Source organism: Varanus komodoensis, unplaced genomic scaffold (assembly GCF_004798865.1).
Source record: "Varanus komodoensis strain SLA01 unplaced genomic scaffold, ASM479886v1 scaffold21, whole genome shotgun sequence".
Taxonomy (NCBI): Eukaryota; Metazoa; Chordata; class Lepidosauria; order Squamata; family Varanidae; genus Varanus; species Varanus komodoensis.
This window is the reverse complement of record NW_025335589.1, coordinates 8,370,999-8,395,409: the sequence shown is the minus strand read 5'-3', so window position 1 is coordinate 8,395,409 and position 24,411 is coordinate 8,370,999. Positions and strand designations below refer to the sequence as shown.

The following is a 24,411-nucleotide window of genomic DNA, read 5'->3' as shown; positions in this document are numbered from 1 at the left end:
ACATTATCCAAAGTCTTAGAAAACATTTTACCCAATGTTTATTTCCTTGCTTCTGGAAAGTTCCAAGTGGTTATTTTTGAAGAGATTTGCAGAGGTAAGTTCGTAACTTTCCCACTCTTCAAAATTTTCCAAGTATGCACACATGGGATGCAGCCTTGATTACCAGTATATCTGTAAATCTCTTAAACACTATTAATGTGAATTGTTACATCAAAACAAGAAAAATGGGTGATGTGGTGACAGGGAAGCAGTCCAGCTTACACATTTAGAAGGGTTGCCTGATACAGCATCACTATTATCTGAGTGAAATTGTGTGGAACAGCTTGCAGTAGTGAGATCAAAATATTATACTTGCGGGAATGCCATTTTGATTCTTGCACAAGCAGTAAAAGCTTTGCACTAGGAGAATTACACAGTTGTATACAAAAACATTGTCAAAAATAAAAACATTGTCAGCTGCATTGTCCAAGCAGGCTACGAGGAAGTTTTGTAGGTAAGCTTGCAAAAGTCAATTACCTACAAAGCTGAACTAAAGTTACAAGTGAAGTTAGTTTTGCAAGTTAATCATAACTTCCTCCCACTAATTTCAATGGAACTAAGAGCAGCTAACATTTTTCTAAACAGTGAGTAACTGCTGTGTGTCAATTAACAATGTGCTCTTCTGGACTAGGAAAAGATAACAACACAATGTCTAAACACAATCTTCAGCTAGCCAAGTGATTTCAATGCGTGTGCCTTCTATTCTGAGGAGCTGGGAAGGCCTTGAGCGAAGAGAGCGCACCCTCATGGCTGCCCCTCGTGTTGTGCTCTCCCTTTCCGTAGGTGGCATGGCACCATCTTGGGCTTTTGCTGCAGCCTGAGCAAGCGGAAGATGGCCACGATTGTGGTCATCACCTGATGCAGAGTTCGCGATCGGAGGCAAAATTTCGCCAAACTTTCTGTTCGCAAACAGAAGCATTTGTGAACCGAGGTACCACTGTACTGTTCAAGTAGTTCTAGCTGCAACTCAGGGTACCAACAGACCTCCATCTTTACATTCAAACTTGTTTGGCAAAATTATTTTGAAACATAATAGAACTTCCTGATGCCTTTTGATTTAAAAAAAAGAATCAAAACAGAACTACCCAAAGATAAAGGCCTACTTGCTAAGTCAGAGACTTTTAGCAAGCTTTATGAATATAAAATATGAGTAGATGTTTCTTACAAAAGCACAAATTCACACCATTTATATTAGATCTTTTATTTTTTGTATCTGATTTTAGACAGACTCTTGCACTGGAGGTTCATACCCGTCAGCTCTTTCTACCTTGGCACCAGTTTCATCACCTGATGGCTTTCCAGCACCACCACCTTCACCATGAAGTTCCATCAGCTTGCCCACTACAAATAATAATATACTTTAAATTAATATTGATGTTAATATTCTACATTGAGCAAGTTAACTTTATACTCATCTAAAGAATAAGATACCAATTAGTAATAGATTCTTTGGTTTTCACTAAACACCTTTAAAACACCATAAAAAATTAAACTTTGGGGTACTTTATGGGAATGTCAGCTTTGGAATGCATTAATCACCATATCATCTGGGACCGAAACAAATTGTCATCATTCATTCCCACAGCAAATTCATATACTGAATGCTAATCTTTTTATAAATATAACTACTTACATTCAAACTTGGGCTTCTTAAGCATCTTGACTTTACGAACATAGACATCGTGAAGGGGGTAGATTGACTGGCAGGCTTTTTCTATGTCTTTACCAATGCTGTCTGGGATCCTAAAATGGTAGCAAAGAAAGTTTATTAAGCAGCCTTCAACTCACCAAACCTATCAGAAACAAAGGAGCAAATAACTTAAAGACATCTTTAAAAGGTAGCACAAATTTCTGCCTTTCTCCGAATGCTGCTAGTGCTGAAGCCAGAATAGAGATGTTAATGCACAGTATCTGTCTTTTTCTGTTGTTTGCACACAACTGTCCTGAGAAAGGGTAACTAGATCAACATCTGAACCAAGAATACATTTATATGATTCAGCTTGGTCAGACAGATTTCAGAAACAACCACATTAGAACAGAAAAGTTGGGAATAGGCAACCTGAGACTAAATCCAGTCTGAATCATATTTAAAAGACCAAATAAAACTAATGGGACTTTAGTAATGACTAACTGAAATCCCATTAATTTCAATAAATCCCATTAATAAATTTCAAATAATCATACTTGAGGTATGATTAAGTCAGGATGTTTTGAAATACAACTCATAATTCCAAGCCATTATCTATGGTGGCTGCATCAGGTGAAAATGGTAACTGAAAATATCAGGAGAGAGCCAGATGCCCATCCCTGAATAAGCCGAACAAGATAAAGCAACTAAGTGATGCAGATCACAGCTTCCTATCATATATGCACAGGATGTCACACATTACAGCTCAAGAAAATGCAAGTTAAAATGAGAGCTTTGCCTCAAATATTTGACATGGCAGAAAAAGTTAATTCCTCAGGAGAAAGAAAAGCTAACTAGTGGCTGAAATAGATAAAATAAGATACCTAACAGATTAAAATAAATGAAAGGGCTAACAGAACAAACAATAAATTCCCACCATAAATGAAGCTTAATTTTTTTAAAAAACTTCAATTTACCATCCAACATGTATATAACATTAAAATGACAACAAGCTTACTTCCATATATGACTGGAAAATAGCAGCAAATATTTACAGTGGAGAAACTGTGTACTTAAAATATCCACGGATCTTCTAAATATGCCAAAGTCTGAATCCAACCCTAGCACTATAAATGTGAACCCTAAAAACTGTGCACTCTACAGTTCTTTGAAAGAAAACACTAAAATGTATTTTATGGATCATTAAGCTAAAGTGAGCCACTTTCCTATTTAGGCCTCTTTTCTTTTAAACCCTCAAGAGAAATCGCAAGTGCATGAATGTACTAAAAACAGGATGTAGATCACCAAATGCAATTAGCATTTGGAGCTGGAAAAGGTGGTATTATTTATATTTATCCATATGCCATATTTATATGTTGGCTGTTTTTGTCTTTTCAGGAACCACAGGCAGCTTACATAGCACTACTCTCTATTTTATCCTTAACACAACCCTGACTGCCCAAACTGAAAATCAGTGATTTTGACAGCCCAGTGGGCACTGGAACATAGCTCTTCTGAGTCCTTCTCTAACCATAGCTTCCACTGGGTCTCACAATGGAATATAGTAATATAAAGTGCAAACAAATTCTGTTTAAAATGAGGGAGGGCAACTTGTAGCCTTCTAGCTCTTTCACCCTAAAATTTCCATCAGCTCTAGCTAGTTCAGCCAATGGTTACAGATCATGGAATTAAAAATGAATGAAAACCAACTCACTGAAAGATAAACACAAAATTCAACTTACAACTTATTGACAACTTCTTTCAGATCATTTGTTTGTACTTCTCGTGTCATGATTTCCACCATTTTCTTGCGGATTTGGCGAACCTGCTGGTGCTGTGCATAGGAAGTCTTGCGAATCTGATTTGTTCGCTTCTTGGTGAAGCCAACACAGAAAAGACGTAGAAGATACCCATCTGTAGTTTTGACATCAACATGGGCTTCAATCATTGTCTGGAAAAATTATAACAGGATTCTAACAGTTTCTCAATGTACAAAATTTTGTATTTAGATATGAGCATTTAACACTAAAAACATTATTAGCAAGTTCAGTGAAATTTCCACACAGTACGTTTAGACACTACAACAAAAAATTCTGCGACTATACACTTTTTGGTGATTAGAACCACCTCTTATTTAGGATCAGACACTGTGTACATGCTAATTGTAATTTATTTAGCATCTACAGATTCCCCCACAAAACTATAAACAGCAACAAACCACACTACTTACAACATCAAAATGACATGCAAGAATCACTAACCTGCCATTTCTTGACCATTGAACACATTTTGTCGCGTGTGAGATCCATGCCATGGAAGTTTGTGAGACAGTTTTTTCCCTGCACATCCTCTGTGATCAGCTTGAATTTACGGAAGGCAACTTCATCATTCTGAAGGTCAGCAAGACTTACTTCAAATACACGGCCCTTAAGTCCATCAGAGGCAATTTCTATAGAAATAGTAAATTAAGTTATTGATCCCTACAGACAAATGCGAAACTAAACAGCAAAATGTTGTTAAATTTTGGTCACTTGTGGTTCTCATTAAGCTACTGGTCAGGCAATAATTTCAACAGATTTTTGCTGGGCAGATAAGGTTAAAAGGGTTAAAGCCCTACTTTATCCACTGAAAACAGCATTCACAATTTAAAAAGTAAAAGCACAAGGATCAATCTAACAAGCTTCTGTCTAACAAATCTCAGAAAATGGTAATGTAATTAAGTAACAGAAATTTCATGCAGTTAACTTACTTGTTCCCTGAGTCCTGGTGACTAATGTCTTCCCAATGTTTCGAATATTGAACATGGCTGGGGCCTTGACATCATACCAGTCCTTCTTTGAGAAAGGATCAACCCTGATTTCAAAGAGAAGAGGCCGGCTTCAGACTAACTTTTCCACATTTAACTCTGAAATTTTCTGTTATGTACAAGTTGTCTTCTACGCATAAAAGCCCTCCAAAATGTCCTGTTCTTGACAGCATCTTGTCAGTGCTTGTAAATCTCCAATTTTCTACTAGACCCAGAAACACGGCTCTTCAATATCCTTACAAGCACAAAGACAAATCCAGTATTTTAAAAAATTGCAATATCTGATTCATCAAAAATACACAGCCAAGCAAAATGTTTCTCCCTTTGTACTTCACAGGAGAACTGAATCCTGAGGACTTATTTTTCTCAATTTCACGAGCAGATGAGCTGAGATTAAAAATTCAAGTCTACCAAAACCAAGATTGCTTCACAGCTTTTTAAACAGCAAGAAACACATTAGTTTTGCTAATCTGGCCCAAGTTACCATACCAGACATCGATAGCTCACTTTAGCAGCAACCAGTAATACCACAAACTTGAATACTGCGAAATTATAACGCAACCCATTCCTACAGCATGCCAATACTCCATCCGAGATAAGCAAGGCCACGAAGTACATAAGTTATGAAGTACAGCCCGACAGTTACTAGGCCCTACTCGCCTACAAGCTACTGCACTAATAACTTATTTGCCCAAATTGATGCAACTGCTTTGCTTTCTTCTCCGATATGGAAGAGTCGCTGCCACTGCGGCGCAGCTACTGATGTGGGGAATGCCCCAATGAGAGATCTCAACTTCAAGCTGCAGGAAAAGAGGCTTGAGCCGGCGGCAAAGTGTCCTTGCTGGGCTTCCCTTCCCACCATTGAACGCACAAGCCCGTCGTTCCTGCACCCACTTTCCTCCTTTCCCAGCCAGCCGCCATGTCAGCGGCGCTCTCTCCACACTGACCCCCCCCCCTTCCACCATCCAAGCAATATCGGAGGCATCCGACACCCCAGGAGCGCGGCTCTCGTTCAGCCACGCTCCTACTTCCCTTGCGATCCTGCCTAGGCGGACTTACACTTTTTTCTTCGCGCCTTTCTTGCCTCCTTTAGTCAGGCGCTTGTTCTTGCCAACCGCCATAGCGCCGCGCCGAGAGCCAAAGAGACCGGAAAGAGAAGACCCCGCGAGATTATACGGGAATTAGGTTCCCGCGAGAGAGAGCGCGCGCGACCTCCTGGTCTTGCAGGTGTCGCGAGAGCAGGAAGCTGAGGCTAAGCCGCATACCGAGAGGAGGTGGGAAACCAGAGTGTCCTCTAGTGGAGGAGCGGTGTCAAGCCGCCTCAGAACTGACACAGTGCGATACGAGCGCCATGCGGTAAGGAGGCTCTTTCACCCCCGCTTGTTACGGCCTCGACGGGCATGCTAACTAGGGAGAGCGCGGCCTTCGTACCGGCTCTGCTAACAGAACGATTATCTCTTCCTCGTACCGCAACTTTCTCTTTTCCACGTGTGTCATGTCTTTCTAGAGCGTGAGCCTGTGGGAACGGAGTGCTTTGTTTCATTGATAATGCCTCAGCTGAGAGCCTTTCTCGGTGAAGAGTGACATACAAATACTTCAGATAAATGAAATGAAAAGCTTTCCCTGGATCTCTTGGCTGTACACTCGTCATAACCCTAAGTTTAGGGCCTAAATTGTAAGGTGAAAACGGCTCTTGAAGGTATCATCTTGGAGAACTAATAAGTTTGACTTACATCCCCAGTTTGCTTCCACTGATGAGAGCGTGCCCTGAATGTAGCTCTACTCATTGAATTATCCCACCAGTGGGAAAAATATAGCCCCTTTCTCCAGTTCCCCCAGAACATTTGATCTGGACAGCTGAGGACAATCTCGAATAGGGTGTGTGTAGAGGGGCGACACGGGAAGGGCAGGATGGGGAAAATTGCCTCGTACCCTTGCCGGCCGGCGGCCGGCAAGAACCTCTGCTCTATTTCCGTCTGGTCTGTGAGCAGATGGAGCTCTTCCGTTCTCAGAAGCCTTGCTTATATATTTAAATTGATCCCACCATTTACTAAAGACTTCATAAACGGTTCCACGTCGAGAGATTTTGGGGAAGCGCACAACAAATTAAAATAAACAGATTGCACTAAAAGCATAAATATCAATTTAAAAACTGGATGGAATCTAGTCATTAAACAGGAAGTGATTGCTTGAAAAGTATTAAGATTGTGAAGAAGAGTTAATGCTGTCACACATTGACTGCATACTGAAGAACTTGTTTCCAGGGAAGGATAATACACTTTGAAATTACAATAAGAATCCCTGTTTTCTACTAGGATTAGAATGTCTATTTGTCACTACTTTTACTGAAATAACTTCGAGCTTTCTGGGCATTTTCTGGTATTATATAATACTGTTGGACAGGGAGATTCTTCAGGTTTTCCTAATCAGTGGCTAAAGAACAGATTTTCCAAGATATTCAGCATACTTTTCTAAAACAGTTTTTAAAAACAGTTTTATTCTAAAAAAAAAAGAGAAGTTGTATAGGTATATATTTCTGACAAAGAGCAGTTCACATGGGGAGCAATCCTATAATCCTTTAACAATGCCCCAGGGACCACAGAATTCTTCAGTTCTTGCTCCAAGGCTGCAGATATGGCTATGATTTCAGAGGACCCCCACAAAAACCCCCGATCCTTCCTTTGCCCCCATAACCACAGCAGAAAGAATGGTGACACCTACATTGTGAGGGAGCAAAATGGGCCCCAGAGAACCTTGGACAGCTCTGAAAGGGGGCATTACCAAGAAAGAAGAAAGATTATGACAAATCCTATGGCTTCCTGCCCTCCCCCAATCAACATGCAGATAATTTTCTAGAGGAAACCGTCAGCAGCATCTGAGACTGGAAGATTCTGTCTGACAGGAGTGCAAATCATAGGACTGCAACCAAAGTTTGTATTTCTTTTATGCAAATAATTGCAGATATAAAGAACATTTTCTACAGAAAAAGTTATTAGCGTTTTCAAAGCTTGATTTGGAACACAACAAACCTTCTATATTCTTCTTGCAAATACAAAGCATGATCTGGAGAAACTTCTAGATGCAACAGAATATACAGAATCAACTCTTACTCACTGACCAAGTGCAAAGCAGGGGTTAAAAGCTGTGGCTCTTCAAACCTTGTGGGCTACATCTTTCTTGAGCTTTGGTCAAGCTGGTAATAAGAAATGATTCCTAGAAATGAGATGTTCTAAATTTACATATTCACAGGCTACAGAAATCTATAGATTTTTTTCATTCTTTCTTTGAAAATAAACACAGTGCGGTACACTGAAGGAGAAATACTCTCTTTCTAAAGTATGTTTGTTGCATTCATGCAGAGTAGTACTTTTACTCCCAAGTGGGATCTGTGCTTTGAAGTGTAAGTATTTTCTTAAAGCTCCAACTCTGGAATATTTAATATGCAGGGATTACTGAAAACTCAGAAACCTTAGATTCCCAGTTTGCTCAGGAAGAAATACGTTGCTTTCACTCACTTTTAGAGATAAAGAATTAGACACTGTGCTGAGTGCATCTTAAAGGCTTAACTGACAATTTAATTCTAGTGGATTAATTCACTGAGTGTGTCCTTATATAAAAGCATATGTCTTTACAGGGCTGAGAATTTACACACATGTGGTTGCAACTTCCTTTTAAACAAACTGTAGTGCTTTCCAGGCCTGAGTGGCAGGTTTAGATGATTCTGTTTTTTAACATGGCAAGTCTGACATAATAAATCCTATTCTATCTGTTAAGATTTTCTCAGGACAAAATGAGCAAAAGCTTTGCCCTAATATCTCTTCTAAAAGCCTGATGCTGTAGGAAAATCTTTACATTTAAGATGGGATTCCTGACCATATCAGGAATTCATGTTACAAGTCTTGTTTCCCAGATACTATTGGGAAGTACACTTGAATTCAAGTGCATTCGATTTTTTTTTACCTTAAGGTTCTTTTTGTATTGTATTGTCTCAATCGTTTTTGTTTTATTCTAATGTGCCTCTACCAAACTGCGTAAGTGATCACCCACTTGATCCCCACGCTCTCCCAAACAGTGTAATGTTGTAAAATCTTCTTGTACAGACTCCATCTTGGTAGTTCCTTCAGGGGCTGCCTACATGCTTCATGTATTTCCTGTATGTCAGAATAAACTGTAAATGTTCTTTGGATTGTACACCACCAGCAGACTCTCAAAGGATGGTTTTCTTTTTCACTCTTGTCAGTATCATAATCAGCAGCAGAAGCATAGGGCGCACTGATCAACTTCTCACAGGGTCCTGCAGTGTACAATGTGATAATCTGCCAGTCTCTTCCACAGTTTTTTATGCATGCACTCCCAGAAGACAGTAACTTCTATGTTTATTTATTTACAGTATATCTATCCTGTCTTTTGGTGTAGAACTTTAAAGGGAGAAAAGCCAGAACGTATGACTAAGCAATCATAAGCTTATCTTTGATTATTTTTGTTATAAAATATAACAAAATATATTATTTTGTTATATAAATGAATATATAAAGAAAGAAATGTTTCAAAACATTCCTTTCTTTGACATGTGCTCAGCTCTTTTAATATTCTTAAATGGTAAAAGTGTAACACAATTATTGCAGATATAATGTTTATCAAAAGAGATTATTGATCCTTGAAATGTCTTACATAATCTGACTTCTTATTATGAAAAAATGTCTTTGAACCCAAACTCCCAAGGATAGAGGTGAGGTTCTAGCTCTTTGTTACTTCTAAATTAATCATTATTTGACATGCAAAGGAGAAGTGTGTGACTCTTAGGTGTTGCATAGAATGGAATATCATGAAATATTATTGTATTTCAAGAACTGTTGCAAGCTTCCCAGAGAGCTTTGGCCTTGGTGGTATAGATATAATAATAGTAATAATAATAATAATAATGCCAATATTACTAATAAATTCTACTTCTGTTTTGTTTTTGGTCTTCTGCTGCTATAGATTAGACTCTCTTCTAAAGTCGAAAGTATTTATTATCTGGTATAGTAGTTGAGAGTGCAGGGCTGGGAACTCAGGTGATCTTGCTTCTCATCTCCACTCAGCCATGAAGCTCAATGGGTGAATTTGGGCATGTCACAGACTCTCAGCCCAACCTAACTCACAAGCTTGTTGTTACAAGGATACTATGGAGGAGCGGAGGAGGATTATGTAAGCCACTTTGAGTTTCTTGAAAAGAAAAAAAGTGGAATATAAATACAATAATCAAAAATGTATAGAGGAACACATACCTGTCCTCGTATAGCTAGCAAGTTAATGAGCGTCTACACATTTACATATTTACACACATCATGAAGGAAATCCCACTGCACAGAGTAGCAGTTACTAGCCAATATGTGCACATAGAATTGCAGCTTTATCTGCTCTTTGTGAACTCTGAATTGAAAGAAGAATGGCATAAGGATCATAGTGGAGATCTACGATCAGTTAAAACCCAATGACAAATCTCCATGGGCACAGGAATAAGTTGATGTGGGCATTATCCCTTTCCATTTGAAGCCCCCAGTTCCTGGCATATAGTTCCACTATAAGTTGAAGTCTAGTAGCAACACAAACACAGAGGCTGAGGGAGCAGTGGAGCCAATTAAGAGGTGCCCAGGGCCACTGCTAAACCAGTAACACCACCACTTAGCTTCCAGAGAGCCCCAACTAAAATCCCAGAGGCCCCTGAGCCAGACATCCCTGGGCCTGGACAGAACCTGCAGTTCCCAAGCCTAGGTCCAGAAAAAGACGTATTTATCTCCAAGAATCTCATAAGGCAGGCAGCATACTTGGCATGAGGTAATGGAGAGTTCATGGAGTGGTAGGCTTCATGCTAGAGACTTGCTATTTGAAGCCCTTCCTCTTTTCAAGGTGAGGACAGCACCTGCAAGTTGATTCTGATCTCAAGGCATAAAAAGTTTCATTCTCCTCCCAGATGTTGTCGGAACAAATCAGCCATTAAGAAACTTATCCTGAGAATGGCTTCTTGGGACCAGTATTTATTTATTTCTACTTTATTTCATTCAAAAGTATGACTTATGGCTTTCTGTTGAAGGAATCCCACTAATAATCTCCTCTGTTCTTCTTTTGACATTCCTTTTCATGTATGCTAAACAACTGATAAAACAGTGCTTTGAATTTGAAAAATGCCATAGAGTAGGTAGCATATTCCATTTATAACAAGGCCTCTATTAATTTTACTGCTAACCAAATATGTGTGGTTTTTTCAACTGAACAAGACTGACTGAATTTTATGAAGGTTTTCTTTAATCTTGCCAACGTTAATATTAAAGTTCACTTGGATAACTATGCTGGATATGACTGGGTTTGAATTTGCTATAGCTGAAGGACATGGCTTTAGTACAAAAATTCATCTTTACACTTGAACACCTTCCAATTCCACTGCCAACTGCACAAGCCTACATCCCTCAGTGATAAAACTGGGTAGGATGCTTTTATTTAGCTCTAAGAAATCAGCAGAAGATGATACAATAAAAGTTGACACTGCTGTCTGAAAAGGTAGATTGTATTTGCTAGCTACTGAACTGTGAAAGTTGGAGACTGAAGCATAATGAAAGAGCACCCAGGAAATAGTGAAGCTGTTTTTAACTCATTCAAATGTATAATGTTTTAAAAGTACAGGAGGCTCACACCCTCCCTCCCACATTAGAAGTCTGTGTAAGGCAGTGGTGAGGCAAGCATTCCCCCCCACCCCCACCAGGCTCACATTTTAGCCACAGACCTGCCATCAGCTCCATATGATATTTGCAAGGTAAAGTAAAATGCCCAATGTGCACAATCAGTTCCATGCAATTAAGTGGGGGTGGGTAATGATTGGCCTAGGATTGCCTGTCCAGTGGAGCAAAACCTACACCACATAGGGCTGCCAAGTGTGAAGGTATGGTACAGTTGCTCACTGACCACAGATCTGCTTTCAACACACTTGAGGATTCATCATCTTCACCACATTGTATTTATATCCTGCCTTTTCCCCTCTTATGAGGAACCCAGAATGGCTAACTTAATTCCATTTTATCTTCACAACAGCAACCTTGTGAGGAAGGTTAGGCTGAGTAAGTGAATGAGTGGCCCAAAGTCAGCCAGTGGGCTTTATGGCTGAGAGAGGACTAGGACTCGGATCTCCCAAGTTCCCAGTCCAATATTCTAACCACAACACTACACTAACTCTCATATGAACTCTCCCTGTATTAAACTATGTTTTCTCTATTGATGAATTTACTCTCAATGTGAAATTACATTTTACAAAACAAAACGGGAATGCTGTTGAGTTAGGATATCATCAGCATGACGACAGGAGAAATGGATGTTTCACCAGCTGGAAATATATGGGAAACCAATAAGCTATACCCTAAGATAATTAGGATGGAATAAGCTTTTCAAAGAACTCTGCATGCTCTGTGTCTTTGCCCTCAAAGGGAACACCGTAAATTATGTCCTGTGCAAAGACAGTGGTCCAAATAATGAACTGATCCTTCAAGCCTAAGGCAGCTCAAACCTCAGTATTTTAACCCTCAACTCTTTCACATGTATCCTGCTTTGAAGGAACAAACTGACATCCTTAACAACATCTTTGCAAATACCCGAAAGCATGATAAGCAGAAAAATACAGTTTTTGGGCTGTCCGAACTACCCTTTATACAGAAATCAATGTTGTCTTGATTACCATGCTAAAGATTCAAGCCAATCATGTCAAGTCGGTTGGGTACAGAATAGGGCATTACTGAAAAGGATGGTGTTGCTACCTGCCTTTTCTTGTGTGGTAATTACATACTGTCCTGCCACCATGGAATAAGCATGATAATTGGAGATGGACTTGAAAAGAACAAATAAGCACACAAAATTAGCCAGCTAATCTATATGACTTTCTTGTATGAATCAGATGCCTCATTGTTACTTGAGTAGTTTGAGATATGAGAAGATCCTGATTTCACTGTCCTCTGAAATTGAGGAAAACTGGAAAGAAAGAAGGACTGCATCAGGCATGGTGCAGCGAACTTTCCCTCTACCATATAATGGTGACCAGGGAATGCTGGTTGTGGTGGAACTTGTTTTTTCTTTTTGCCTTAACATTCATAGGATTGCATCCTATCTTTATTAATCACTTGCAAAGGCATATGTATTTGCTTTTAAAGATCCAGAAGCCAAGTGAAGTATATTAAGAATGGCCTGAATTGTTAAAATGAATAAATGGAAAAATATCAAACATTCAAAACATTGAAACAGAAACATGAATCTAAATGACCTTCTAATATTAAACTATCAAGTGTACAAACCAGAGACTGATGCACTAGTTCAGCAACTAGGTATAAACATAACTGTGCACTTTAAATTGTAGATATTAAGTCTGTAATCCATGCAAGTTTAAACAGAAAAAGGCCTACAAATTCCATTGCTTCTGTCTAATCTTGTACAGGATTGTGCCTTTTTGTAATTTAATTGCTTTATTTGAGAATAAAGAAGTAAAATGTCTAGATTCACACAATTTTATAAAAGCACATTAAAATGACACATTACTGACAGCAAATTCTAATTGGAAGCTTTGTAGAATGTTTATGAAACTCCAATATATTAAAAAATAGATATGACTGTCCCTATATATTCCACATTTGGCTTTTGTCATTTGTGATTCATGGATATTACAGCAAAATATATCAGAGATGCTTAGTCTTGATATACCCTGCTGAAACCACTTTATTTTGAAGTGCTTTGTTTATGTAGAATGCATGTTCTGTGAAATATGAGGATCTACTATTTTGCAATAAACAGGAGGATGTGGAACTGGTAAAATTCAAGCCAGATGAAAGCAAGCTAGTGTTGTACAACTGAACCTCACTTTTAAGATTTAGCATAGAGTAGTAAAGATCACCCTTTCCTCTGACAGTTCTGTGTATAGTGCAGGTAGTCTCTTAGTCTTTGGACTGTTGCATTTTTTCATGTTGGTATGGAAACAGTGAAGTAACCCCCTCATGCAATGGGAGTTTCCCACCTTTTCCTTCCCACTGCAGTGCCCAAGGGCCAAAATAGACATTTCAATGTCTTAGTATCTGAGTCTTTATTGTATTTTTAGACTGGAGTAGACACTGGTGGCCTCATTCAGATCTTAAAAACCTCCCAGATGCTAGGGTTCCAGTCTAGATTTGTGGGTGGGGTTTCTGTGCATCCTTTAGACTCTAAAGTTTAGAGTGAAATGAAGAAACAGGAGGAGGAGGAGAAAAAGAAGATGTAGCTGCTATACACACATTTACAGTATTGGCTATTTTATTATTTTAAATGCTGCTCCTCAGATGGAATAACTTTTGGAACAGTTTGGGATGTGGGTGAAACAACTGTTGTGAGAGGCAGTATTGGTATGAGGCACCATTTGGCTGTCACCAATAGCTTTTCATGGGCACAAGAAGCTGCAAGAAGGCAAGTTGTAAGACCACAATGTGCAGTTTCACTCTAGATCCAAGATATGTTAATGCCTCCCAATTCAGAAGTAGGCATTTCATGTATGATGCAGTGACTGGAGGAAATACAATTGCATTTTTGGAACAAATATCCCTACCCCCCTCCCTGCACCCAAACTGACCAGCACCTCCTCTTTGCCTCAAGGACATACTGGAGAGATTTCCCTCTTGGAAGGGCAGGGCAGGAAGGCAGGCTTTGGAGGCCTCACTCTCTTCCCTTTCACTTCTTCTCTATGGTGAAGAGGCATAATTTTTTAAAATTGATAAGCTTTATGGCCGCTTGTTCATAAGTATGGGTTGTTTGTAACCCTGGCATTCATAACTCAGGGACTGCCTGTCTATATAAAATTTGCACATGTTTGTACTATCTGATTCTCAGAGTGAAGCAATATTTTAGCTCCACTATAATATTGTTTCAATAGTAGCATTATATTATATATTGTACTCTATAATTAAATGTTTAATATTTTCTATTGTTGTACCAGCATTTGTGGAACTTCTTTTAACATAGCTAATTATAGGATTGCACTATTAAATAATTTCCATTTTCTACATTGTGCTTCTTACTGATAAAACCAAACCCTACTGTAGACAAGAGTAATTGTATTTATCAAGAGTAAGAGTAAAACCTAGTTTATGCAGCCAAAATCCTTTCATCTACCTACTTATTAAAGATACGGAAGTGTGAATGTTGAAAGTGTGCCCATCCCTGTACTATTGTGCTTAATATACTATGTAACAAAGATTTCTCCTACCTCAAAGGACTACATCTTCACTCTCAGCTTTGCATGGATTTATGGGCACAACAACACACATTATTTTACTTTCAAGGAACAAGGTAATACAGGGGGTGGGCAGGTTATCTTTCAGGACTGAACTCTTGATTTAAGAGTTAACACAGTGACACAACAAAAGCTGAAGAAAGCAAGTATCAACAGAATAATGAGCCAGGATAATAAGACAAGGTGTTTAATATTAGCACTGTGAGAAATCATATTAGATATTCTTCTGATTTTAAAGGAAGACACTCAGAAAGAAAGCTAAGTATGTATATCTGTAGTCCACAGGAAACTGATTACTGTCACATTTATTACAGGCATCGCACAGCGGGGAGTTCTAGGAAGAAATATTACAACTGCTGTAGAACAATACTATCCCAATATTGATGTGTCAAAGAACATAAAGTATGTCGGCACATAATAAGATCTGGACAAGGAAGATCTGGATAAATGAAACAATACTGCCTATACATACATTTTAAATCAGCCTTGCACGTTGGGACTCTCTTCAACAGACTTTATGGGGAAAATTTATGTCAGACATAACTAAAATTATGGCAAATTGTCAAAACAACAGTACTCATGGCATATTACTCCAGCCCCTAGGGTGAGAATGTATTTCCATATATGCTGTTTGTCTTTCCACAGACACCATTCGAATTGCAGCTTCCTTCTCATGGCAAATTCTGACTGCAGATGTACTAATTCAGGCTTACTGCTCCTCAGCACTATTTATAGCTTCCAGATTTCTTCCTCGTAGTTTCTCCAGGAGGCTATGGAGGCTCGCAGCCTGTACTTTCCCACCTGCCAGGGCCATAGTGCCATTGACTCAAGAGGTGAACAACATGAGCAACAGCACAACTACTGCTGGCTCTGGCAACTGGTGGTCAGTCTTTGGCATGGCTGAACCGCCGACTGTTCTATCCCTTTACTTACAATAAAAGTCTTATTTTATAAGGCACACCAATGAAACTATACTTTAAGAAGCATTTTAAGTGCAGATAAAAATTAAGAAAGCTGTACTCAAAGACAAGTGTTGTGTCCCCTCAGAGAGACACTATATTAAAGGGAGAAATTCTGGGAGAAAGACACATTCAGTGCCTTAAGCCTGTGCTGGCCTCTTCTGGTTCTCCCAATGGAAGGGATCCTAGTTATTTTTCCAGCCTCTCATTTGGCCTGCTAGACCTGCTGATGGATGCCAGCTTGGTCCAAAACATAGTTCCAATCATCAGTGATTTAATCATGAATTATTGGTCTGAATCAGTAAGTTTGGAAAGGAGAGCTACTAGTTTTGTATGGCTATGTCTTCCAGCTGGTATTTGTTGTAGCATCAGTAAAGGCTGGAGAATTAGGGACAAAGAATCACTGCTGGCAGTAGGGATTCTGCCAACAGTGATTCCATGACTCTGGTTCAGGCTAGTACTAGTCTGGAGTGTTCATACCTCATAATTGGCACTTCTGGGGTTCTGCTAATGTATTGCCTACCCTACTGCCCAGCAGTCTCAGTGCCTGAAGTGATGGAGGTTATCTCCAGCTTGGTACTGAGGACTCTCTAGAGAACTTCAACATCCATGCTGGGACACCCTTGTTTGTGATGGCCTAGCACTTTATGGCTACCAGGACAGCCATGGGCTATCCTAACATGTTGTTGACTAACACATGATTCCGGACACTCTAGACTTGGGTTTCTCAACTGGATCAGATGCTACTGATCTGAAAGTGAAGTATTTGACATCTATGTTCCTATCAAGATTAGATTATTTTCAGCTTATGTTTGAGCTGTCAGAGACCCTATCCCTCTGGAAATATGGGGAAACTATTGAAATGACCCCCACCCCCAAGGTGAATGGATTTTGATGGATTCCTGATGACTCTGGGGGATCCTCTGGCTGGTATGGTTTGTGATGTCCCTGTCAAAGCCTCAGCTTTCCTCTGGGATGGAGAAGTAACTTGAGCAGTTGACACAATCTTTCCCAAGGATCCTTTTGCACTAAGCAAAGCCTGTATATCTCCTCTGTGTACATTTTTGCTGAGTACAGTGAAACAAATGGGGAAAACACTGGGGTGCAAGTGGACAAACACTACATTAATAAGTCTGATCTAACTTGAATGAGAGCCCACCATTGTGCCTATTCCTGTGGCAGTGATGGAGTTGAAAAAATGGTTTGTCTCCTTTGGCACTCCCTTTCTGTCTGGTACAGGGCTTTTTCAAATCTGGTTCATAGGGAAATATAGCAGAGCCATTAGAAGCATGCTGTGATATATTTGCAAGGGCCTTTGAATGTAAAATCACCCATCTCAATCATGGCTTGGACTCTGTAACTAATGGAAAGCCAGTGAGGTGCCCAGAGAACTATCAGGTCCAACTTAATTGGTTGAGTTAATTATTGGAGCTTAAAATGTGGTTAAGTATAGCCCATCATTTGTATGCTTGACCCTTGTTCTTTGTGGCTTATTAAACCTAGAGGAGAGGGTTTGCCGGTCTGGGCCCAAGAAGCTGGAAATGTCCCATTGAGATATGAAGCATTTCCCATTCTTTTAACAGTTCGATCACTACAGTTTATTCACTTCTGAAGAAACCTAGCCTGAATCTGGACAGAGATGGTATTTCTTGTCCAGTGGTATTACCTCTGACTAGAAAAAGATAGGGTAAGTATGGCCTTATAGATTCTTCTGGATTTCTGAGAGACTTTTTGTACAATTGACCATGGTTTCTTTCTGAATAGGCTGTCCAGGTTGGATCAGAAGATACCATTTGACAGTGGTTGTACTCCTCTTTGGATGGCCATTTCCAGAAGGTAGTGTTGGGAGATTTTTTCTTGATGCTGGCCGTGCTTTGGAGTTCTAAAGGATTCTGTTCCTTATGACAGCATGAAACATCCAAATGTTTGGCCTAAGGTGTTACCATATGCAGTTGCTATCCAGCATTACCTTCTATTTCCATCATATTCAGGTAAGGCTGTGGTTGTCCTGAACCAATGACTCATTGTAGTGATGCACTCATATATGGGCAAACAGAGGCTCAATTCAGACAAGACAGATGTAATTTTGGTTGGTGGTTCATCCATCTACATGGTGTTCCCTGTGTTTTACATGGGGTCATACTCTTTCCATAGGGATCTGGTCTGCAGTCTGGGGTACTTATTGATCCAGTACTTCCATGAGGGATCAGGAGATCTCTGTGGTTTGAAGCAACTTCAGTAAATACATGATCTAGGATTTTACATGGATTGAGATTGAAACATAGAAACAAAGCGAGTAAGAAGGGGCCTCCCGGGCCATCTAGTCTGACCTCTGGCACCAGCCGGCTCCGCTCACGACATACCCACCATGTGCATGTCCAGCCTATCCTTGAACACCTGCACTGATGGGGCCTCAGCGACCTCTCATGGAAGCCCATTCCACACCCTCAGGGGTCCTAACTGTCAGGAATTGCTTCCTGGCATCTAAATGGAACCTTGGTTCCCTGAACTTAGCTCCATTGGAGTGTGTCCTGCCTTCCTCTGCAGAGGAGAACAGGTCTCTACCCATCTCCATGTGACATCCCCTCACATACCTATATGTTGCCAACATATTCCCCTCTGAGTCTCCTCTTCTCCAGGCTGAAGAGACCCAGTTCCCTCAGTCTCTCTTCATACCCCATCCCCTGCAAACCGGCCACCAACCTTGTGGCCCTACGCTGCACTGACTCTAACCTGGCTATATCCTTTCTGTAATGAGGGGCCCAAAACTGAGCACAATACTCCAGTTGCAGGTGCAGCAGAGTCGTATAGAGTGGTAGTAATTGCTTGACTACAATTAACCATGCTCTTGGACCCTCCCAGCCCAGACTATTGCAATGCTTTGTGGGTCTAACTTTTGGAAATGCAGTTCATCCAAACCAGGGTCACCAGTAATTGGGACTTGGTATTTTAAACATATTGTGCCTGTGTTTAGGCTAGTGCAGAGGCAGTCATTCCATTTCTGGACCCAAGTTAAAGTGTTGATTTTAAGCTTTATAGTCAGATACAGATACATGCATAGAGAACTTTCTCATGAACATCCAGTGTGAGTTCATTAGGGAAGTGGGGAGACAACATTCTGACTGCTTTAGAAATGTGGTGAGGAGTTCATGTGACTCCACCTGGGCACTACCAGTTTTCAGCAAGGTCAAAAGTCTGGCGTGAATGTTTTAAAGTTGTATCAGGATAAGGCACAAGCAAGGTACATCCCCCAATTCTCTTTGTAGTACTCTCCAAGCATTCAAGCAACCAGTGTAGAAGGTAGTGAAATCAAGGAATATTAACTGGTATGCAAGATAAAGACAGATCTCATTCAGAGATCCAAAACAAAAAACAAAAAAACCTAACTTCACAAGTTTATGAACATTTCAAGATTTATTTTTACCTGCAGTAATTTCTAATTCTCTGGTTTCAAATAAAATTTAGTAGCAGCAGTAGTAGAAGCATTTGGTGAAAGAGATCAGGGGTTTCAAGTGCTTATTATTTTTATTAAAGACTTCAAGGCACACTACTGTGTTTTTCTTCTTAACTAATTTCATTATTTAATTTATTACATGTATATCCTGGCTTTTTTCCTCTTGCATGGAACCCAAGGTGGCTTATACAACCTTTTTCTCTATTTTATTCACACAACAGCTGGCTAGGCTTCACTCTGTAATAGAGAACCAGTGGTAAATGCAGATATGGTTGTTAAAAAACACTCTTTCCTTTCCGTTGGAAGAGAAAAATATTCCAGGCATGCAGAGAGTTCTTTTTAAAACTTTATTGCAATGAAAGGAACAGAAAGGAATGGTTTCCCTTCCCATTCTTCTGTTCACCTGAGCACATGTTCACACACCCCTTTTGAACCCTGTTCCTGGCTGCTTGTTCCCTCCTCCTTTCCCCTAATTGGCTAATAGGGCACTGAGAGTTACATTCTTTCTCCCGCCTACTCCACGCTGCCCCAACACAGGCCCTTCTTCCCAATCCAGCCCTGCCCCTGGTGGGCTACAATAGGTTCATTTTGTTCTGCCCAGCTTGTCAATAAACAATCAGGAAGTATTTGGCCCTCCTGCCTACATGCCTGCTTCCCCATACCTTGTGCTGTCTGATTTTAGCCCCTCCCCTCCTTTGGGCTAAGTAATTTTGTTACCTTTTTAAATCTCTTTTACTCCCTTGTTTCAAATCATCCTTTCACACCTATCACATTAAATACTAGGCAAAGAAAACATGTGATTATTTTTTGTGGATTTTCTAAGTGACTTTAAAAAGAAGGTAACACATATCTCAGTTTTTAAAAATTGTATCTGCTATTAATAGAAAAAATCAATACATATAAATAATATCACTAATTTCCAACTCAGTAATGAAAACAGAAAAGAATGTAGAAAACAATAACTGAGTAACTATAAATAGTGAAAAGTATAACCAAGCTCAGCCTCATCATTCTTTAACATATTAGAACAAATAAAATGTGATGTGGTGGTGAGAATTCAACTCAAGTGGGACTGAAGACCTGAGAAATCTGGGTTCTAGTTTCTTTTTAGCTATGAAGCTCACTGGGTGACTTTGGGCCACTCACTCATGCTCAAACCAATCTACCTCTCAAGGCTGTTGTTGTGAGAATAAAAGTGGAGTAGAGGAGTACTATAAAAGCTGCCTTGGATTCCTTGCAAGAGGAAATAAGGTGGAACATAAATGCAATGTAATGTGTGCGCATGTGCATGTGTTCTAACTGAATAGCTTTAGGAAGTATGGTCTACAGCTAGCACCACTGTAGAAAAAGTGCTTCTTGGCTTGGGAAGATACCTATCTAATTTCCCAAGCCAGGAGAAAATGTTCTGAAGGTCTTACGTAGCAACAAGGTAGATACATCATTTTGATATATTGTACTTAAACCCATAAAGGGTTTTAAACAGCAGTAAACAGCAGTACTAGTATGCTGAATTTTACCTTAAAAAGTACTAAAAGCCAGTATTGGTGTAATGAGTTACCCAAGTTTAATACTGATCAATAATTTAGCTGCTACACCAGTGAAGTTCTCAAGTAGTTCTTGAAGACACCCAACATGCTACACATTTCAGTAGTCTAATCTTGATCTTCAGTACATTAATTTTATTGACCAGACATCACTGTAAAACTTTTAAAAAATTTGGCATGCAAAGACGTGGCCTGCACTAATAGAAGTAAAGTCCTAAATCAGTCCTAAAATATCAAATAAGAGCCACAAAAGGTCAGATAATCAGAAAGAAGAAAAAGAAAAGAGAAACAACATTCAGATGATCTTCCTAGATGCAGAGAAATTAATGAATTAATTATTTCTTTATAAAGTTTTTGGTAAAAGTTACAGAACAGACATGTCTTAGTGTTTCAATTTCTTCTGAATGCATTAAAATGTGCAAGAATTCTATACTTTTTTACTTTGAAATGTTTCATTTGTTCAAGTTTGAGCTTGAGAGTTCCTATTTTCTGCTGCTAATGAATCTTGAAAATCCATGTATCTAATATGCTAAATAATACAAGATCTAGTCATATTATGGCTGTATGAAAAAATCAACACTGGGCAAAACCGTGAACTGGGCAAATTATATATACACATGCTATATAATTTAACAGCTTCACTTATAAGTCTGCATGCTGATTTAAAGGAACTGATAAGTAACCAGAAGAAAATAAGGGAAACATTAAATGAAACTAAAGGTTTAGAGCCAAAGGTCAAGCTCTGTTTTTTATGGAATCCAAGTTTGCCTCAAACTGCAACAAATCTAGATGTTACCAGTGGAGAAATAATTGTGGCAAGGCTGTCTCTGCTTAGGGTGGTCAAAACTTAGCTGGTGACAGATGATAAGAAATGATGGCTCTTTCTTTGAGGGGGACCATGGAGAGAACTGTCAAAAATATCCTTTTAAAAAGAACCAGAATGTTGACAGCTAGCTGACACTTCCCATAGAAAAGCGGGGGGGGGGGGGGCTTCCACTTTCCAACCTTCTTGAGTACCTAGAATGTCTCAGGAAAGGGTGAGAGCCAGGTCCGGTAATGACAATGATCGTATAATAGTAACTGCCTTGAGATGAAAGAAGAGATGAAAAAGGCCACTCTTTTTTGCAGGTAAAGGTCACTTTGGTTTCTCCTGATATCTTGCCTTTTGTAACCTGTCAAGGCAAACAGAAGTGAAAAATAAAGCTCTTTGCAGCCTCTCCTTGACAGCAGGTAACCCCTGGACATTGCTGAAGCAAGCCATGCTATGATGGATTTTCAAAAGAGAGTATGTACAATTCAAAATATCTTTTAAAAAATTGGGCATATTTGGGGCACTTTTTTAAAAGATGAAGAACCACTGACAGCCAATCCAATGTGCCACAGGGTGCTCTGAAGGAGTTGTCTCTAACTGTCAAATCAGAGCTTTTTGTAATCTCTGAAAAAAGAAAAAAATAAGTAAAATGGGCTAAAAGCTGTGGCAAGTGCAAATAGACTTGTGACTGCAGTTTGGGCTCAGCAGACATGGGAGAACTAAGGAGGAAGGAGGGAGTGAACAACCCAGCAGCAGCCCAGTTGTCAAGTGGACTGCACAAATCATCTGTCCAGTTCACACAACAACCAACCCACCATGGGATCTTATTGCATCATTTTGTGTTGTGTAAATACACCCATTGAGTATAATAGGACTTACTTCCAGTTAAGTATGTACATGATTTGCAGCCTGATAACCTACCAACTGACTTCTGTTCTGTTAGAAAAAGCTAGTCTTCATACTCGCTGCCTACAACAATTGGTGAGACTGACAGACTTCCTTATGGGCTTGCACAATTCTAATCTTTCACCTTTTTATTTACTCTTTTATCTAGACTAACATGCTTAACTTGATTTAGTGATGTAAACATGATTACAACACAAAAAGCAGGTTTTCAGAAGACAGGATTGAGTAAGCACCAGTATATGCACAATCATATCCGGCATATTTTGTTGTAGACCTGCAGACTTTTGAAGAGAGGAAAACCACAGCAAGACGTTCAAGGTGACATGAAAATACAAAGTATATAGTTTTGTACTAGCATACAGTTTTTTCTCCATATTCAATGAAACAGCATAAACACAAAGAATTAAGGTATTGTATGCAAATACAGCTTTGCAATTCACACTTTTGGGAAAATATTAGGCTTGAATTATTAAATATGCATTTCTTTACATTTAATTCAACAGATTAGAACAAGTCTGTTTTTGCACAGAGAAAGGTTACTGAATTACTGGGATTACTCTCTTATGGATAAAACAGAAAAACAGATTTATAATACAAATAAGGATATGGTTAAATGTCTTTTCTAAGTACATATTTTAAGAATTTAGATACAACAGTTTGGTAATGACCCATAAACCTTATTACTGCAGCTAATTTGACTTAATGTTGGATCATTGAAAGCTAAGGCTGATGTCATACAGACATGCCTCTTGATTAGTCATGATGCTGTGCAATGTTGTGCAATGCCACAAATTGTTCTTGCTTACACCTTCCCTTCCATGCACCCACACTTTTCCTTGGTCTTTAAGTCCCCTATCTGATGTAGAAGAAGGTGTGCCTGGAACCAGCAAAGATTCCTCATGTTGTGGGATCCTTATGATATGTCAAAGACATGCTAGAGGAATCCTCTAATGAATTGAGTCATGCTTACTTTTTCCATACTTCAGTGGCTGGCAGATGGGCCAAACCGTGGGAGATGGGGCTTCTCTGATGCAGTAGCAGTGTGGATGGGAGGTACTGCTAATGCCTTGGATGTGGTGCTTGACACTAAGGACTTGAGGTGTGGTACTTCTTAATTACTTTTCTGTTGCGATGTTGGTAGGATACAATTTGAAGCAAGAAAGTTGTGTGCTATTTTGGGAGAGTGCTTTACCCTTCCAGTTATTTCAACTGCAATATAATTTAGCTCATTTTATCCCACCAAGCAAAGATTCCAAGGGAAGACATCCTGCAGCACATCAGCTAGTAGAACTGTCAGCCGCTGATCTGCTCCAAGCTCCACTCAGGAACGCAGTGCTAGCTAGTTAAGTAAATTGCTACATTCCTCTGCTAGACAAGCTTCCTGCAGGCTCTCATGTTACGCGAAAACTGAAAGGATTCTCTTTGTCCCAATGTCATCTCCTTTGCTTGGGACCTGTCATAATGCACAGCACTTTTTATCTGCTAATCAGTCACTAAACACACCTATATCTCCGGCACAGCTGCAGATCTGTGGACCTGCCCCAATTTACTGAGGCCCCCCTGCCCCCATAGGCCAACCATGGATAAATCGAAGAAAAGTTTCTGAAGAAAACCAAACATTTAATGATACGTGGGTAGATTCATTTGCTTTTACTGCTGACGAACCTATGAGGTTTGCTGTTTAATGCATGCAGCCCTTTAGCACTGACTTTGACTCTTCAGGAAGCTGTTCTCCTATTCAAAATATGAAAGGAGTCCTACTAGTTTATAATGTAAGATTAAAAATAACAGTTTTTAGTGACCTGCAGCTAAATCATAATGAAGATATACATAGCATTAAGGTAAAAAATGATATATGCAGTGTTATCTTCATTTTAGATGTCAAAAGGGCATCCCGGTGTTTTCTTTTGTGTGAGAAATGGGTCCAAATGGCTCTTTGAGTGTTAAAGGTTGCCAATCCCTGGTCTAGAGCATAAAGCACATGAAAAAGAATGC

At 39.5% G+C, this 24,411-nt stretch overlaps 2 protein-coding genes and 1 non-coding gene across 11 annotated transcripts in view; 1 reads left to right on the top strand and 2 right to left on the bottom strand.

Annotated features, from left to right (window-relative positions):
- Positions 1–1,224: 1,224 nt before the first annotated feature.
- Positions 1,225–5,662, bottom strand: RPS3A (ribosomal protein S3A). The gene is made up of 6 exons (XM_044430700.1): positions 5,532–5,662; positions 4,416–4,519; positions 3,928–4,115; positions 3,409–3,617; positions 1,673–1,782; positions 1,225–1,380 (listed from the first exon to the last, which is right to left on the bottom strand). The coding sequence occupies exons 1-6, from the start codon at positions 5,591–5,593 to the stop codon at positions 1,259–1,261; spliced, it is 795 nt and encodes a 264-aa protein (XP_044286635.1). The 5' UTR covers positions 5,594–5,662; the 3' UTR covers positions 1,225–1,258.
- On the bottom strand, positions 1,551–1,617 carry LOC123023876. The gene has a single exon (XR_006414831.1). It is a non-coding gene; the product is annotated as a small nucleolar RNA SNORD73 (small nucleolar RNA).
- A 56-nt stretch (positions 5,663–5,718) lies between the features above and the next one.
- LRBA (LPS responsive beige-like anchor protein) overlaps positions 5,719–24,411 on the top strand; it is a 435,651-nt gene continuing 416,958 nt past the window's right edge. For 3 of the 9 annotated variants that reach the window (XM_044430953.1, XM_044430956.1, XM_044430957.1), the window contains exons 1-2: positions 14,509–17,692; positions 21,828–23,515. The gene's annotated coding sequence lies outside the window, so the exon portion shown is untranslated. Of the gene's footprint in view, positions 5,829–14,508; positions 17,693–21,827; positions 23,516–24,411 lie in introns of those variants that run through there. The other 6 variants (XM_044430949.1, XM_044430947.1, XM_044430950.1 and 3 more) reach the window with 6 other exon arrangements.

What these genes read in the sequence shown, in the direction of transcription:
- RPS3A (XM_044430700.1), bottom strand. Translation starts at nt 5,593, where the DNA reads ATGGCGGTTGGCAAGAACAAGCGCCTGACTAAAGGAGGCAAGAAAGGC. An exon ending in AAAGGCGCGAAGAAAAAAGT is followed by an intron (nt 4,520 to 5,531) that starts GTAAGTCCGCCT and finishes CTTTGAAATCAG; the next exon opens with GGTTGATCCTTTCTCAAAGA. An exon ending in CAATGGTCAAGAAATGGCAG is followed by an intron (nt 3,618 to 3,927) that starts GTTAGTGATTCT and finishes TAATTTTTCCAG; the next exon opens with ACAATGATTGAAGCCCATGT.